The 17985-nt window shown below is 28.2% G+C and overlaps 1 protein-coding gene across 1 annotated transcript; it reads left to right on the forward strand.

The window, feature by feature from the left end:
- The first annotated feature begins 341 nt into the window (after window positions 1–341).
- On the forward strand, window positions 342–17753 carry LOC107169445 (lysosomal proton-coupled steroid conjugate and bile acid symporter SLC46A3-like). Its single transcript, XM_015519174.2, has 8 exons — window positions 342–847; window positions 7672–8322; window positions 12119–12485; window positions 15144–15245; window positions 15315–15452; window positions 15633–15716; window positions 15809–15965; window positions 17016–17753. The coding sequence occupies exons 2-8, from the start codon at window positions 7735–7737 to the stop codon at window positions 17137–17139; spliced, it is 1560 nt and encodes a 519-aa protein (XP_015374660.1). The 5' UTR covers window positions 342–847; window positions 7672–7734; the 3' UTR covers window positions 17140–17753.
- Window positions 17754–17985: the final 232 nt, after the last annotated feature.

Consider the following 17985-nt stretch of genomic DNA (forward strand, 5'->3'; position numbering starts at 1 on the left):
AATCAATCAGTAAGCTTTTAGATTCCAGATTTTCCATTACTTCTTATGATTATTGTTCGGTCGTTCAGATAAGTAATTACTGTTAAGTGTTTGATGTCAATTGATTACCTGAATGGTACTCATCTGATACAAATATTGAATATCGGAAATCAGCTAGTGTATCATGAATGGCGATAAAAGCATACGGCTCAACAATGTTAGTAGGCACGTACAGACGTAGGTACAGTTATAGCACTATCTAAATCATATTGACCTACAATAAAAATTCGAGATAAGGGCATAATTATAATCTACGTTTCTTTCGTCCGTTTTTTCTCGTTATTTGAATATTATAATGTGTGATTTCGATCAAACTGTAACAACCAGGACGAGTTCGACGTGTATATGCCGCGTAGTATTAGAATTCTTTAGTGATGTTTAGGTATAAATTATGGCGCAAAACAACGCGTATTCCTACGTATGCCACATGAGTGCAGACCACGTTTAATAATCAAGAGTCATAACCAGTTTCAAACCAACGAGTCGGGTTCACTGGACACTACGTATATATTGTAGTAGGTAGGTACGGTCTAACCACGCTCGTGATACCGGGTAACGCCATTGCGTGCAACATTTCTAAGGTAATATTATACAGCAGACGCTGCATAAGCTATACGTAGTCGTATCATCATCAGCCCGTCGACCGGACGCAGTGGTTTTCGTCACCCGACGACGGACGGCCGATCTGTGTTATTTTTTAATGATAAGTGTCGTGCGTGTATGTGAGTTCACACACTGAAACCGCCAACCGTCTGACGATAACCATTCGTTATTGCCTCCTCCCGCTTCGGATCAAACTGCTGTAGCTGTAAGTACAAAAATTTTCTTTTTTTGATTATTTACTTTTCGCGTAATAGCATTTATACCTATATGATAAGTATGGTATTCATATTATAATAATAATTACACTAAACACGATGAGTACGAGTACTAACCTGGTAAACTGCCAATGAACGCAACGATAAATCACCGACAATACGATTTTCAAATTTTTTTTCCCTTTCTAGTAGAGAGCTATAGATTATTACGAACCTACAATAATATTAAAATGTTATAACATTTTGCGTTGTATGTGTGATTGTGTGAAAATATAAGATATTTTTTAGGTCAACGATTCTTTAGCTGCAGAGTCGTTTCACGTGTTGCTTACACCGTTTACGCAAACTAACCTATAATAATCGCATATATATAAACATATAACATACTAGGTAATAGGTATTATTATTTTATGTCGAAGATGAATACATTTTACTGGGCGTAACAGAAACTGCATACCCCTCCTCATAACGTACTCAACAAGAATAATCATATTGAAAAGTCAAAATCACGTTCCTCTCCCGTCATCCTCGGTCAGGCAATGATTAACATTCTACCGAGTAGAAAATCTTAAAATTACTTCATATTATATAACGTTCACCAATTTTTACATCGTTCGATTTCAGTTGACCGCGAAAATGTATAAGTATCATTAGTTTCAAGTTTCAATAGACTGATAATATGCGACTACTTATAGCTATGTAATATTACTAGGTATATAATGATGTTTCAACTCACGTCAACATCTGCAGTGTCGTAATCAAAATTAAATATGTGGTTGACCTGGTCAACTAGGTATCAATATCGTTAGTAAAATAAGCTTGTATCATGTTCGACTTAATGAATTTGATACACATTACACATACTTAGGTGTACCAATCAGGACAATATTTAAGATTTTACCGCTTATGAGCAATAACATTTAAGCATCCACGACATTGTTTAATATGATGAATTTTTCCAATCTCAGTATTTTTATGCAATATGTATATTATATTTATTATAATTATACAAAATCAAAATAACTGTATTTTGATTAACTTAATGTATTCATAAATTATATAGATATTAACAAACATTTATGGAGCACTGAATTGTATTATTATATATTGATAAATAACAATACTCTTTTGCAGAGTTAAAAATTTAGATACGGTTTTTTGTTATAAAATAATAAAGATTGTATTTTGAATTCTTATATGGTACGAGTTTTGAGATAATAATTATAAATATTTGTAATATCTAATTAATTTAGCATCTATAATTCAAGATCAATAATTTAAAATAACAAACCGTAGCACGCTAATCGATATTTTTCCTCAACTAGAAAACTTTATAAATCATAGATATGTGTTTGTTAATAAGTAACCATGAAAATAAAAACTTTAAAGAAAAATAGACCAAAAACATTTTGTTGTGTACCTATCCAGCATTCTAACCCAAAAACATGATTGTATTAAAAATATCCACTGAACAAAATATTCTGTGAATAAATATTACACAATTTATTATATGATTATTATTAATTTTTTATATTTATTTTCGTACTCGAAAACTTTGATTTACTTTTCTACAGTCGCTGCAATAATATATTTACTCTCCAACGTAATGTACCAGAGTGGGCTTGCCTCCCAAACCACCCCTGAATACAACCCTGGGTGTACCTCTACTTTAACATAAATACATAATTTTGTTTTTAATTGTAATTCTACCTTAACTATTAATTATAATACAATAAATACGCATGACTAATATGGCAATGTTAAAATGTTGATATTCTTCACAATCAATATTGCAATACTTATTGATTGCTACGTGAAACGTCCTCGGTTTGAATTTCAAACATGCATGATGGGTGATTTTTTTCTCAGGACTGGTGCCAGGCAAACTTCAAATAGAAAAAAGACCTATTTCTCTAATTTTTTTATGGCGATAGAAGACCTCCAAGCGTGACGTTTCATAATATCTGTACTCCAGGCACGCCGGCACCTTCAGTAGCACTATCAAATAACTACGGGCAATTAATTAACAAGATAAAATTGTAAAACAAAAAAATATGTATCCTCAACAACATATTCGCAACATAACACCAGATTTAGTTTGATATTGTATACTACATATTAAATCTGGTGTTTTTTCCATTCAAAATTCAAAACTTATTAGTGGCCAGTGGGTATAACTTAATTTATAAAATACAGTTATGAAATTAATATAATTGGAATTCGACTTTTTTGGGTAGAATGATCGAGGGGTTATTAAAATGTACGTAATAAAACCAACTAAACAAACAACCGGTACAAACCATAGTAATTATATATTTTTTAATACAGAATTTAATAACAGCACTAGTAATAGTTACTATAGTAATATTCAAATTCATGATGAAATTTGAAATATTTAAACATTCTAAATTTTAAAAATATAGCCGTAGGGTACACATAACTAAATAACATCCAAAATATTAAAATCTTTACCATTAAATGATAAAAAAAAAAGGCCAAAAGGATATTTCGGTGTATTCCTAATAACATGTTGCATCAGTCGTAATTATATATTTTACTATCTGCTTTAGTACCTACTGGTTAATAAAAATAAATTGACTGCGATAAGCTAACTACAATAATTATAGTTAATTATTAATGATTATCTGCATTAAATTGTATATTTTATATTTGATAACAATATTTAATTATTTTATATATTTATATATTTTATACAGCATAGTTCATTCATTGTATAAACTGCTGGTTAATACGTTTTTTTTTGTATTTATTCAAAATCAATAATTTAATAGTTCAGGCATTAAGGCTAAAACATTTTGTTCTCCATGGTTTATATTATTAAGTATCTATATTATAACATGTATAACCGAATTAGTTGTTCTGCCAACTATTGCGTTATACAAACATGAATACCGACGTATTCTTTTTTATCAATGAACATTGAACACTTTTCAACATATAATTACAATATTATACTATAACAATTACAACGATTCAAAATAAATGTATAATATAGTTGGTAATTGCGCATAATACAGCATTTAATGTATATTATATCTGAATAGTATACGGTATAATATAATATACGCTATTTACATAGTAATAAAGAATAATAGTAAACAATTTCATTTTCTGAGATATACTTCACGTACTTATTCTTCGGGTATTATCAAAAAATATTTTCTGTTGTGACATACGAAAAAAAATATCAAATATTGTGAACAAAAATTATTAGCGAGGCTTGTTTAAGAAAATTTGATTTCAACATACTATTTTTTGAAGATATAGATACAACTAGACAATGAAATTATTATTTTGTATAAGGTGGTGCACCACATCGTATTGATTTACAAAATTTCTATTTATGAGTGTATACGTATTATAATATTTCGAGAAATATTGATAAACCCAATAGAAAATGTAAATTCGTCATTTAATACCAGTTTAAGTAGTTGGTATTTAGTATTTAGATATTTTTGTAACTTCATTTAGATAAATTCCATAAGACTTATACATGTGTAAATATAGTGTCAGCCAAGACCCGATCACATTAAAGTTTTCGCTTCACTTAAATACTTTTGTCTTTATTAGATGTATAATATTGTATATTTATTTATTGCGTCAATCATTCCGTTTATTCTTTCACCAAGACTCGAGAGACATAAGTGCATTATTATTTCACATACGACATTCATTTTAATGAGATATTATTATCATATTATAGCATAGTAAAGTTGTCAACCAATCCGGGAAATACACATCAATAATAAGAACTAAACAGGAAAAAATCCTATACCCTTTTTAGTAAACCATAATCATACCGTTATAGTATCTGTTAAAATATTCTCCACCTTAATACCATCATTAATGGCGATACGCTCAACTATTGCTTATTCATAATGCAATATTATGAAATGCAGCGTCCTATAAGCATAAGTTAACAAACAACATATTCGTCAAAAGAAATTCTTATAAATATGTTTAAAATCTTCGCGGATTATTCATGATTAACAACTACACAACGACATAGTTGTATGAATACCATACATTTTAACCTACGATCTGGATTAACAACTACTTAAAATTCAAAATAACTAAACCTAATAAAATTATCTCACTCCATTACAAATCAAACAAAATCGAATACCGTGGTAGAATCAAATCACGTTTACCTCGAAACATTCCATCGAATTCTTAAAGTGGCCTGTATTGATTAACGGAATAATCATTTTAATTTTTTTTTTTTTTTAAGCACTATAAGCCTTATAATATACTTGCTTGTAGCTTAGATAATAAATTGTGAAATAAAAATTAAAACATTATTTTATTAAAAACCAGCCGAACTCAATATCATAGGGTAAGGGGTCATGTGTTCGAACGTCAAGTGTACCAAAGATTAACTGTTCGAAAGATTAAATGTTTGAAAGGTCGTATGTATGAAATTAGGGAGATGGTAAACTGCGGAAAAATTAACCTTTATCTAAAAGTCGATATATATATATATATTATAAAAACTACAAACGTTTTGATAATGAAATTAAGCTACTGATAAAATACAGGGTGCGGCAGAGCCGACTGACGAGTTTTGAAGGGTTATAAAAAACGAACAGTAAAATTTAGAGAAAAAAACTTTTTTTTATTAAAATAAGTATTGAATCCCATTTTTAAAAATTATTGTTTGAAAATTATATCTCGAAGATGGTGGCCGTCAGCATCAATACACTGTTGTAGATGATCTCTGAAGCTCTCATATGATTTTATGCTGTGATGTTGGAAACTTATCTGCAGCATAGGTCGGAGGAAATGGCTGAAGACCATGATTTAGAGAATGTATGGTTTCAACAAGATGGGGCTACAGCACACACAGCTCGAATTTCACTTGGTGTCTTGCAACAAATGTTCCCTGGGCGGTTAGTCTCTCTAAGAGGAGACATAGGCTGGCCAGCACGGTATCCAGATTTAAGCATGTGTGATTTTTTCCTCTGGGGCTATCTTAAGGATAAGGTTTTCAGACATCGCCCACATACCATAGAAGACCTTAAACAGAAAATCACCGAGGAAATCGAAGCCATACCAGTCGAAACGTTCCGAAAATCTTATGAGAGCTTCAGAGATCGTCTACAACAGTGTATTGATGCTGACGGCCACCATCTTCGAGATATAATTTTTAAACAATAATTTTTAAAAATGGGATTCAATACTTATTTTAATAAAAAAAAGTTTTTTTCTCTAAGTTTTACTGTTCGTTTTTTATAACCCTTCAAAACTCGTCAGTCGGCTCTGCCTCACCCATGTATAGCTGTCATAACACGTATTAAACCTAATTAAACAATAAACGTTTCTGTTGTAAAATAAATAAGTCGTTTATAAATGTAAATATTAAATAAAAAAACTAAAAACTTAAATTATATTTCATTTTGAATTTTTTGGAACTGTTTCATCAATTTGTATACTCTTGGTTGTTTGGATACTAGGTACCTAATCTATTTTTTAATTATGTGGTTAATTTATTATCTTATTTTATAACCACGTGACTCAAAATTTTTAAGTTGACGTTCTGTTCTGATAAATTATTATTATATCATTTCCTTAACTACTTCTTATCATTGTTTGTAAAATTAGTTTTAACTTATATCTTAGTTCATGAATTATATCTGTACATGTATAATTTGGATAAGTTCTTTTTGAATATTATGTTGTTGGTATTTACTATTTACACGACGGCCGCTCCACTCTTACACAGTTAGCGATCGGATCTTTTTTTAGAAACTAGTTTAAGTCAAAGTTATTAACGAATTAAAATAAGGTGGGATACATTGTATGGTTTCTTCTGTGCTTACACATTAAATACGAAACTCAAAGTATCTTAAAACCTAGTAGGTTTTAAATAGTTTTAAAATATGAGTATTCTCGACAGTAGCCTTAAATTTTTATAGATACTAAATACCTATTCAAATATTTTAAATCATTATTATTAATTTATTAAAAATAATACATTTCAAAATTTTTTATGCGTGTTGTATTCTCACGGGGTAACTAAACTATTTTTGTTATAAAAATCGTAGTAAAAATGTATAGCACTAAAGTACAGAAGTTAGATTCCTTATTTCTTAATTGTTTTTAATTTTAAAAAGAAGGTATACCTGATAAAAAAATATGCTTATTGGCTATACTTAATTACCTATTCGATTATTAAATTAATAAATTAATGTGTGATGATTAGATAAAATTTAATGATTTGAATGACGCATTATATAATTACATAATATATATTATCAATGTTCTAAAAGATTTGTACGACTATGTGTACCTATTTTTAAAAAATACCATAAAAACAATTTAAAAATCAATGATACCATAATTCTTGTGGATGTTATGTTAACCAGACAATTAATAATATAGAATTTTACTTTATTACTAATATATAATATATTCTAACTTATTTGATTACTGAATTATATGTATTAAATGATTATAATATATATTTTTTTTTAATTTTCAAAAACATATTGACATTGGCGGTCCGATAAAATATTTGCATTGATTAAGTGTTTTACAACTGAATAGACATATTTAAGTTCTTTTAGCACCCGTATACTATCCTGGTCATATCAATAAATCAAATATCACTTCATTACGAGATAAAGTGGATTGAGCCACGTATTAGCACATATTATAAATTATGATATAAAAATAAATACTGCTTTATCATTCTTTTACTAATTAAAATACGTGTTTTTTTTTATAAATTGTAACACATTATGTAAAATAAGTGATTAATATTCAAAAATATTTTATTTTATTTTATTATAAGGTATGGAGCAATACCAAGATCACTACCAACAACAATAATAATATCTTAAACGACACAGAAACGATGCGCGTAGATGTGAATAAGGAAGGTTCAGCGACGAAGAGGGATCGCCTTGTGATGGACCCTCCAAATAACGACAAGGAACCACTGCACCGGATGCTGCTACGGAACATAACCGTCGAGCCGATGTTGTTCCCGTACCTAATAGCGTCCATACTGGTCATACTGGCCAACCAGAACCTCAACATCCAGAAGGCGTGCCGGGTGGAACTGAAACTGAGCATGGAAGTTTGCAACGACCTGGAAAACAAGGACAAGAACAACAGCATGCTCACCAACAGCGAGATCACCGTGCAGAAGCTGGTCGCGGATATGCTCATCTGGCAGACGATATTGCAGAGCAGCGTGCCCGCCGTCTTCGTGCTGTTCCTAGGCTCGTGGAGCGATCGGAACCGTTTGCGACGGCCGTGTATGTTGCTTCCGGTCTACGGCGAGGTGATCCGGAACTTAGGCCTGCTGCTGTGTGTCTACTTCTTTGACGAGCTGCCCATGAACTTGACGGGCCTGTGGCAGTCGCTGCCGATCGCCGTCACCGGTTACTGGACAGTCATGTACATGGCCGTGTTCTCTTACGTGGGAGACCACAGCACGGTAAACGGCTACGGCTTTTTGGATAAAATTCTTTAGAAAAGCATATAATAATTGAGTATATTATTATTAACAGTGTAAAGGCTTTATCGTACATTTTCACATATTATTTTTAGATGATATCGTATTCTTGTTGTATGTTAGATAATTAGATGTCAACAAAATACGATTTACAAGTAGTTGATCAATTATTATCTAACACATTTTAGCGCATATTTTGAGTTTTTAGTGCATATTTTGATGATTCGTTAAAAATTGTGTTACGAAAATTTGTATTATAATTTAATAATTAATATTTAGTGGAAATTTATAGACTATACAATTATTAATTCTTAAGTTACAACAAAAAAATTGCCAAAAGCTGGTTCTTGTTTTTAAGTACACAATTTGTTTTTTCCTCGGTTATTTTGTAAATTAAGTACTATTTTACACTTAATCCTTCAGAGTACCAACTAGATCCTATATTTTCTACCAGCAACTTACCCTAAAATTGGAGATCAAAGCATTTTTACTTCTTTGAAGATACTTAATTCAAACAAAAAAAAAAATAAATAAAAAGACATATCATTGTAAAAATGTAAGATCTATATAATTCATAATTATGACTAGAATCTAAAATTACAGATACATTTTTACTACACCTAAACTTTTGCATCCATTATTGTCTATAATAAAACAATAAAACCATATTGGATCAGAAGTTGTGTGTTGGGCATTTTTGATACTTATTAATAATTTGACATAAATTTATTGATATATAGAAGTATAGTGTTTGAAGTATGAAGTATTTCACTGTATGGTGAAATATTTCAGAAAACCATGAAACATTGAAATGTTTTTCTAATACAACTATTGATGACGGTTATTTATCTATTATTAATTATATTATAGCCAATGAGTTCTAGATTTAATTATTGATATAAATGTAGTGCCGTAGTTAGCATCTTACTATATTAGGTTTTCTTATATATAATATATATATATATATATTAGGTAATATTTCACAATTTTAAATTTCATGAAATTTTCAAACACTATATTGATACATAATATATCACTCAATTTATAAAGTATTTTCCTTATGTCTTATACTCATGAATAATAATTATTATTGTTATTCAGACCAGTATTTGCTATTCATAATCATTAAATGGATTTTTTTCTAATTAGAGTGCTATATAATGATTATTAAGCAAATACATTTCTGTCGAGTAGTTAAAGTATACTTACTTCAAAGTTTAGATAATATTATACATTATACCAATGAATATTTTATTTTTTAAGCCTACTAAATACGTACCTAGTTGCATAATATATTATTATTTATTATTGCTAACAGTTATTTGAATTATAAAAGGGCTTTATACAAACTATTCATAGAATAAAGAATTGCTTAATTTTTAATTTATCATATTGCACAACTTTTTTATATTGCTGACTATTGGATCATGTTCATCGTACATTTTTTTTTAAGTAGGGATGACATAAGAATTCTCTTGTAAAATAACTATTAAGAAATAAATTATTTTGTTCAATGTCACGTTATTATTTTATAATTAAATTCCATTATCCTCGAAATTCATTTAAGAACTGAGTACTGAGTAGTGAGTAATACAGGGTGCCCCGTGAGGATTTACCCATTGTGATATCTCCCGAAATAATGGTGATATCGAAATTCTGGTTTTCTAATAAGACTCACAGGGATAAGAACTATAATTATTTCATATTTTAATTATTTTAATGTTTTGGTAAAAAAGTTAAAAAATATATTTTTTTATTTAATTATTTCCAAAAAAAATAAGGATAGCCATTTTGTAGAGTTTATTTTTCTAAAAATATTGACGTTTCAAAATTTTATTTTCATTAATTACCCGATTTTTAATATTTTTTCTAGTTTGAAGAAATAAAATATGATTATAAATGACGTATAACTATTAGGAACACGGGAAGTATTCGGCCGGCCGTATGGGAATGCGCGCGGCGCAGCGGGTCACATGTTTGATAACATTACGGTGTTAAATAATTCGCAATTTTTCTCGAAACTAAAAAAAATATATTAAAAATCGGGAAATTAATGAAAATAAAATGTTGGAACGCCAATATTTTCAGAAAAATAAACTCTACAAAATGGCTATCTTTAATTTTTTTGGAAATAATTAAATAAAAAAATATATTTTTTAACTTTTTTACCAAAACATTAAAATATGAAATAATTATAGTTCTTATCCCTATGAGTCTTATTACTTATTAGAAAACCAAAATTTCGATATCACCATTATTTCGGGAGATATCGCAATGGGTAAATCCTCGTGGGACACCCTGTCTATGATAACAATCTTATTTTGTCAACATTATACCTATTCTATGATAAACTATTAACTTATTTCAAACAGTATTTTGTACCTAACTTTAACTTAATAAATATTATAATATTATATTAAAATATTTTATTAGTAAAACATTTCTTAACGTTTATTTAACATTATAATCGTCGATTTCAGATAAATATTTTTCCACTATAGGGTAACTTATCATTATCTCTTTAAAGAAATGCCTACATAAATTATTTTGCTTATGAAATTATTTCAATAGCTGCATGAAGGTTATTTTATAAAAATAAAAACGTAAATATTAGTTTTTAGGTACTCAATACTCATTTTACATTCCTTTAAAAATTAAATTTAAGAAATGTATTGATAATTTTTAACTATATTATATTCTTTTTTTAAAAATAATGTTGATATCGATTGTTTTAAACTGACTTCTGCTTGTAACTATTAATTATTATACTTGATATATTCATAGGTTCATATTTTATTTTTATAATCACCCATTATGGTCACATAAGACATCGTTACAAATTTTTCGATTGGCTCACGGAAATAATGAAAAAACATGAATGAATTAAATAAAAAATTCTATTTTTTCTAAGTAGTTTCGGAGTTTATCCCAAACAAAAAAAAGTGACTTCATTTTATATAGCAGTATAAAAGATATCAGTTATGTGAGTGGACGTCACACCTGCATAGTGCATATTATGTGCTGTCTCCATCTTACACGCGCGTATAGAATAACAAATTTTCTCTCACCAGTTTCAATAGTATGCTGTTAGTTTTTATATTAGAGTGAATTTACCCAATATCAAAATTTTAGGTAAGACAATTATCTGTGTTCTCTCATTGGTTTTTTACAATATTCTAAATTTAAAGTTAAATATAAGCATTTTCAAATATAAATATTTCACATACTCATAGCTCACTTAAAAATTAAAATATCATAAAAAACCAACGAAAGAACACAGATAATGTTTCTGCTTAAAATAGTTTGACAATAATATGTCAATTCACTCTTATATCAAAACTAACAACACTCTGAACACTATTGAAAGTGGTGAACTAAAATTCGTTATGTCATACGCATATATGTATAAGAAGGAGACAACACATCATGCGGGTGCGATGTCTCCTTACGTATTGTATATTACAATTGTATTGTTCAAAGAGACATTATTATCTTTGAAAAATAAACTATGAAGACTGAGAAAAGAAATGCAGTTGTCCCTATTGCTCTTAAAAACTAATATTTATTTAAAAATAAAAAAAAAAAACATTCAATCTCATTGAGATTAATTTTTTCTCAAAACTAATTGAATTTAAAATGTACAATAATAACAATGCGCTATACTTTGAATCTTCGTAGTTCTTGTACCCTTTAAAAAATATATATAGTTATATAGCTAAAATGTATTATATATATATATATATATATATTAATAATGTATATCTTTTTTTGCATATAGGACCAAAATAAAACCTTAAGAATTGGCCTAGTAAACGCGACAATGGCCTTATGTCTTCCTATGGGTACTGGTTTATCTGGTATATTATATCGTGAACTTGGTTTCACAGGAGTTTACATCATAGCTTTGATACTCTGTTGCATCAGCATTTGGATGGCTCACATTTTCGTCCACGATACAAAACAGATCAAATTTGATTCGGGTATGAAACATAAAATGTCTTATTGGAGTCGTATCAAGTTCTTTTTCAGTTTGAATCACTTAATTGATGCGTTCAAAGTGACATTTAAAAAGGAAAAAAACAATAGAAGAATGAAAGTTATCGCTCTGACGTTGCTCATAACTGGAATCATGGGTCCATTGCAAGGTATATATATTAATATAGTTATTAGTTATTACTAACTAGATATAATTGTTCATAAAATAATACTTCGCTGTGCTGAATAGTATAATAATTAATATTAAAAATATTAAAATAGTAGAGATTATTTGTTGAACTTCCAATAAATCAAGGAAAATCCAGTTCTATACTAATATAATCATACAAATACTATTATTAAAACGTATAACATCTCGAGTAATGATGTAATAGTTCTACATAATTATAAGAGTAAGAAAAATATTAAATAACATAGATTTTGATAAACCAACATAAAACAAACCTGAATAAATAACAAAAAAAGGTTACATTAAAAATTATTTTGAATTAATTCAAAGAACATGTCGACTGATGTGTTTATAACATACTAATAACAATTATAAAATAACAAGCGTTAATTATGTAATATTAATATAATCAGTTCTTTCATTTATCTAATAGCCATAATAATAATTAAAATATACTTCCTAGAAATTAACCAATTATATTTGATATACTTTCATTTTTACCGAAATTTAATACATAATAAAGTATTATAAAGGTACCTGACACTTCTTATTTTTGAATATGTGACATTAAAAAATAATTACATATAAAAACAAAGTTTTATTTTTTTTTTAATATTAGGTACTGAATAAATCGATTTAATACCTTCAGCAGAATTTACTCGTAATACACTCGTCAACGTAATAAAACAAAATTGGTATGTGTCCCTGCACATATTATAAATACATTATAATAGATAATAATAATATTATGTGGCTTGGTGAGGCACGGTCGTACGCTCAATCTGCGGAAACGCACTGAGCGTACGTACTGGCCGCAGTTGCTAGCTCCCGGATGGGTGACCTAACCTAACCCGGGATTTTTAGCAACATATCCTTGCCACACATACACAAACACGTGTTACAACTTACAACCCTACCCACTTAAAAACCTACAAACAAATATACAAAAATAACCCCTACCATACCACCCCACACCCAATGTTTCCGCGGGTTCTCCTTACAAAAAAAAAAAAATATATTATATTATCATAAAATATTATAATAATATAACATAATATGTCGTTGATTATTTTTAAGTATATTAAAAAGAAATTCGACGAGATTATTTTATTTTTTTATCAACGTTTTAAATTGTCAAGAGAATAAAATAATAATTAATAACAAATTTCATTCATCATAAGCATTTGCTATAAATGACTCCCCAGTTCAAAACTGCAGTAACTCGAGTCATAACATATCTGAATTACATACACTATTGTAAAGATACACTCAGTATTATAACGACTTCAGTTCAAGAATGCAATAAAATATAGGTAAATTTAAAATTAGTATCTACAATACATCATTTTCAATATAATAATTTATTTACGTTACGTTACATAGAGTCCATAAAGAACCAATATAGAAGACACATTATATCCGAAAAACAAATTTTTTGAGTTGCTACAGTTTTGAACTAAGGCTTTACTTTTCATTAATTACAATTACTTGTACTGTGTACTATGTATATTCCGCTATTTTTTAGTTACTTAAAAAACATATTATTCAAAAATTCTGAAATAACAATAGATTATCATTAATAATAACAGGGTGCATGTTATTATTATGTTATAGGTAGGTATTACGCATCAATTGATGAAATGGCATGACCAAGCCAAATTTTGATTACTTACTAATAATAAAATTCATACCCATCCGACATTATTTTATATTCTTAAATCTTATTGCTGACCAGAAAAATAATTACTTAATACCGTTGTATTACATTTAAAGTGTTTGTTTCATCATCCAATTGATATAGTTTGAAAATAATAAACTGATAATAGGTAATACGAAACGTTTCAAGTCTTTATGAATAATATATTTTGAGATACAACAGAATACAAAAAATATTATTTTTTGTTTAAATAATACATTTTGTTAAAATTTTAACTTTAAATGTACACCTTCAAAAACTTTTATATGTTTTTGAAATTTTATATTATTATAAAAACAACTAATGAGAGATTTTAAATACATTTTTCAAGGTTTGAATATATTCTGATTAGGTTGGTCCTTCGAAATTACGTAACTCAAATGTAGCAGTAACATTTAACAACCTACTATACCTAGTAACCAAAAATAATCAAAGCATATAGTATGTAAAACATATTATGTATAGGCTGTATAGCTATAAAAACCAGTTTAAGAGTCCTGATTATTTTAAATTCCTTCTTTAGAGTTTTTACTTCAAAAATTAAATTAGTGATCGTATAAATCTGCTTCATTTATTTTTCATTAATGTATTACAAATGTGTGTTAAAAATATCTTAAATATTAGATTATATAGTGTTGTACCTACTTAGCGTGTATCAGTTAACTATTCATTTACAAAGTTTATATGATGGCGTGCAAGCATTTTAACACCATCATATAAACGTAGTAATCTAAAACAATGTATAATACTTTGTCATTTGAATTTTAAAAATAAGTTTAAATTTATTTGTTTATAAGGTTTTTTTGTGACCTAAAACATTAATTATTTATTGATGAGGTATAAGATAAAAAAATTTGTATCACCCTCTCCCCACTTCAAATTTGTTTTTGTGTACGTATTTGACCTATACTCATATTATTATTATTCGTTGGAATTCTATAGGTGATAAAGGTGTCGCGTATTTGTTTACTCGAGTAAAGTTCAATTGGAATGAAGTACAATTCAGCGTGTACTCGACCACCACGATGTGCATCAATCTCGTGGGTCAGTGAAATTGAAAACTTGTGTTGTAAGCTTGTATAGTTAATTTGGAATTTTTTATTTGTCCTACAGGAACGTTTGTTGTTCTCGGGGTCGTGGTCAGAAAGTTTGGCGTTGACGACGCGTTAATTGGCACCGTGGCTACTACTGGAAAATTAATATCGCAATTCATATTCGCATTCGCTAATAGTGTGGTTGTATTCTATTCAGGTGAGTGGTTGGATTGTGTGCCAAAAAAAAAATAAATCACTAACATAATCATCGGTGTTAATAAGAATAATAACATATTTAATAAAATACAAAATATCAATAATAATATTATTGTCAGCAAACAACATCGTAAATTTGAACATAGTATTCATATGTTATATCGAAAAATTTGGATTTCAGGAGCGCTTGTGAACTGTTTACAAGGACCGGCCATTATTTCCATGAAATCTATCATAAACAAAATAATTCCGGCTCAAGAACTCGGTGAGTATCGATAGTCGATATCTATACAATTCACATACCTATAGTTATCATAGAACAGTTTTAAATTGCATTGTTGTTTTTTTCTTTTGTAGGTCAAGTCAGTGCAGTAACAGGCATCGGGGAAAATGTTATACCCATTTTGTGTGGGCCGTTATATAGCTACGTGTATGAATCTACCGTAGACTTCTTCCCTAGCGCTTATTTCTTAGTCACTGCGGCCATAACGGTCCCAACCATTTTTCTCTATTTGTAAGTACCAAGTTTATTAAATAGAAATTTATTATGTTCTATAAATCCAAAAAAATTAACTTAGGAGAAAATACTAAAAAATTTAAACCCTAAGTTCTTGTCAGATGGCACTGCTAGGAGCCTTCATTTTCTGTATTTAATGTTATTTTGTTATTTTGTCATCAAATTTACTTATTATACCATGTATAAATTGTAAATACACTATTTTTAATAATAATCATAAAAAAAAAAAAAAATCCATATGATATTATTATGGTCTACCTATTTAGAATTAAACCTACGGTCATTCGTAAACAGGCTAGTTCAATCAAGGGTAAAATGAGGGCTAATTAAATACTAAATTAATTTATTACCTATATGGGCTATAATCATGATTAAAATATTACCGATAAAAAATTCCAAGGGAGCTATTCAGCCATCACCCTCGAATATGACACTAAAACAGACCATCCACCGTGTCATTTTAAGCTATCCTATACGTACCTCTCTATATATATCATATATGTCTGCATAACATATTTCATTCAATTTTTATTTCAATATTTATAGTTGCAGTTATTTTATTGATTATTTTTTTTTGCATTATGAATTATAATTATAACTATGAGAACTTAAATTGCAATTTATATTTAATACAATCACTGTGAAATAATTACTTACGATTATTGGTAAAATTGTGAGTATACCTGTATGATGTAAGTATAATAATATAGCTTGGTGGAGGTGCAGAGACAAAACATCAACATAAATTAAACACTTTGGGATCATGTTTATGCATTTTTAGATACATTTTACTTCTATAACTATATAGCATAATTACTATAACTGACAAAATAAAACTATATCAGATTATTGCTATCGATGCATCGATGTTTTTACCATTATTGAAACAAACAGAAAATTGAATTATTATGTCGATTTTTGTGGTTTTAACTGTTACAACTTATAATTTTATGAATCTTAATAAATAATATTGTGTAAACCATAAAACTTAAAACGTGTAAGACGTGTATAAGATGTGTAATTAATAATATCGTCGTTTTATTTTAGGTGGCTATACATTCAACACAGAAAGGAAATCAAAGAATCGTACAAACAATTACCAGACACGGATAATTTGAAAGACACAAATGGCACTAAATATGGCGCGATAAAACAGAACAGTAACAGTTGATTATATAATTTATTGATGGGGTGAAACCTGTTGCGAATTATTAGTAATGACTTATAATAGTAATAGATAGGTATCTAACCCAGGCTACTTACTATTCGTCAACGCGATACGGTTAATTCTCATTTCATCCGCATAACTCAACAAAAGTTCCTACCGATCTGTTGACTGTATATAACATCACATAGGTACGAATTAACAATGTTATATTGATAATATAGTGCCAAGACTTAATCTTATAATATTATTATGTAAATCAATCGTGTCGATTCAATTATAAAATTCTGTGTTTATTAATTTAATATGATACGAATGATTAAGCAGGTTATACATTATGTATACTTAATTAACGATGATACTATATGTTCTATATGTATAATATAGTATAACATGTTGAGAGTTCGTAATACAACATAATTATTATTTTACACGGACTAAGATATACTTTATCTTAGTACGTGATATATTTTATCTATTCATATTATTTATCAATGAAGGCACTTACCTTAATTAACCTATATGGTTATTGGTTATTAATTATTATTATCATGTATCATTTAATGTAGTATTTATTTGTATTTATTTGTCGTTTAATATAGTTAATTGATATATTTCTATTTTGGTGTGTTATCATTTAACGTTCAATAATTAATATTAGATAGGTAATATAATTTTACGTATTAGCAACATAAAAATATTTAACTTATTTAGAAACATGTATTTATAAAATTAATATATTTATACTTTATTTTGGATTTTGTAAATAATACACCGAAAGCAAGTTGGCCACCTTTGATTTGTAGTTTTTAAATAAATATTTAACGTAATGCATTCTTTAGAAGAAAAAAA

The sequence above is a fragment of the Diuraphis noxia genome, unplaced genomic scaffold (genome assembly GCF_037042655.1).
Source record: "Diuraphis noxia isolate RWA-SAM2 unplaced genomic scaffold, SU_Dnox_SAM2 contig0004, whole genome shotgun sequence".
NCBI classification, from domain to species: domain Eukaryota; kingdom Metazoa; phylum Arthropoda; class Insecta; order Hemiptera; family Aphididae; genus Diuraphis; species Diuraphis noxia.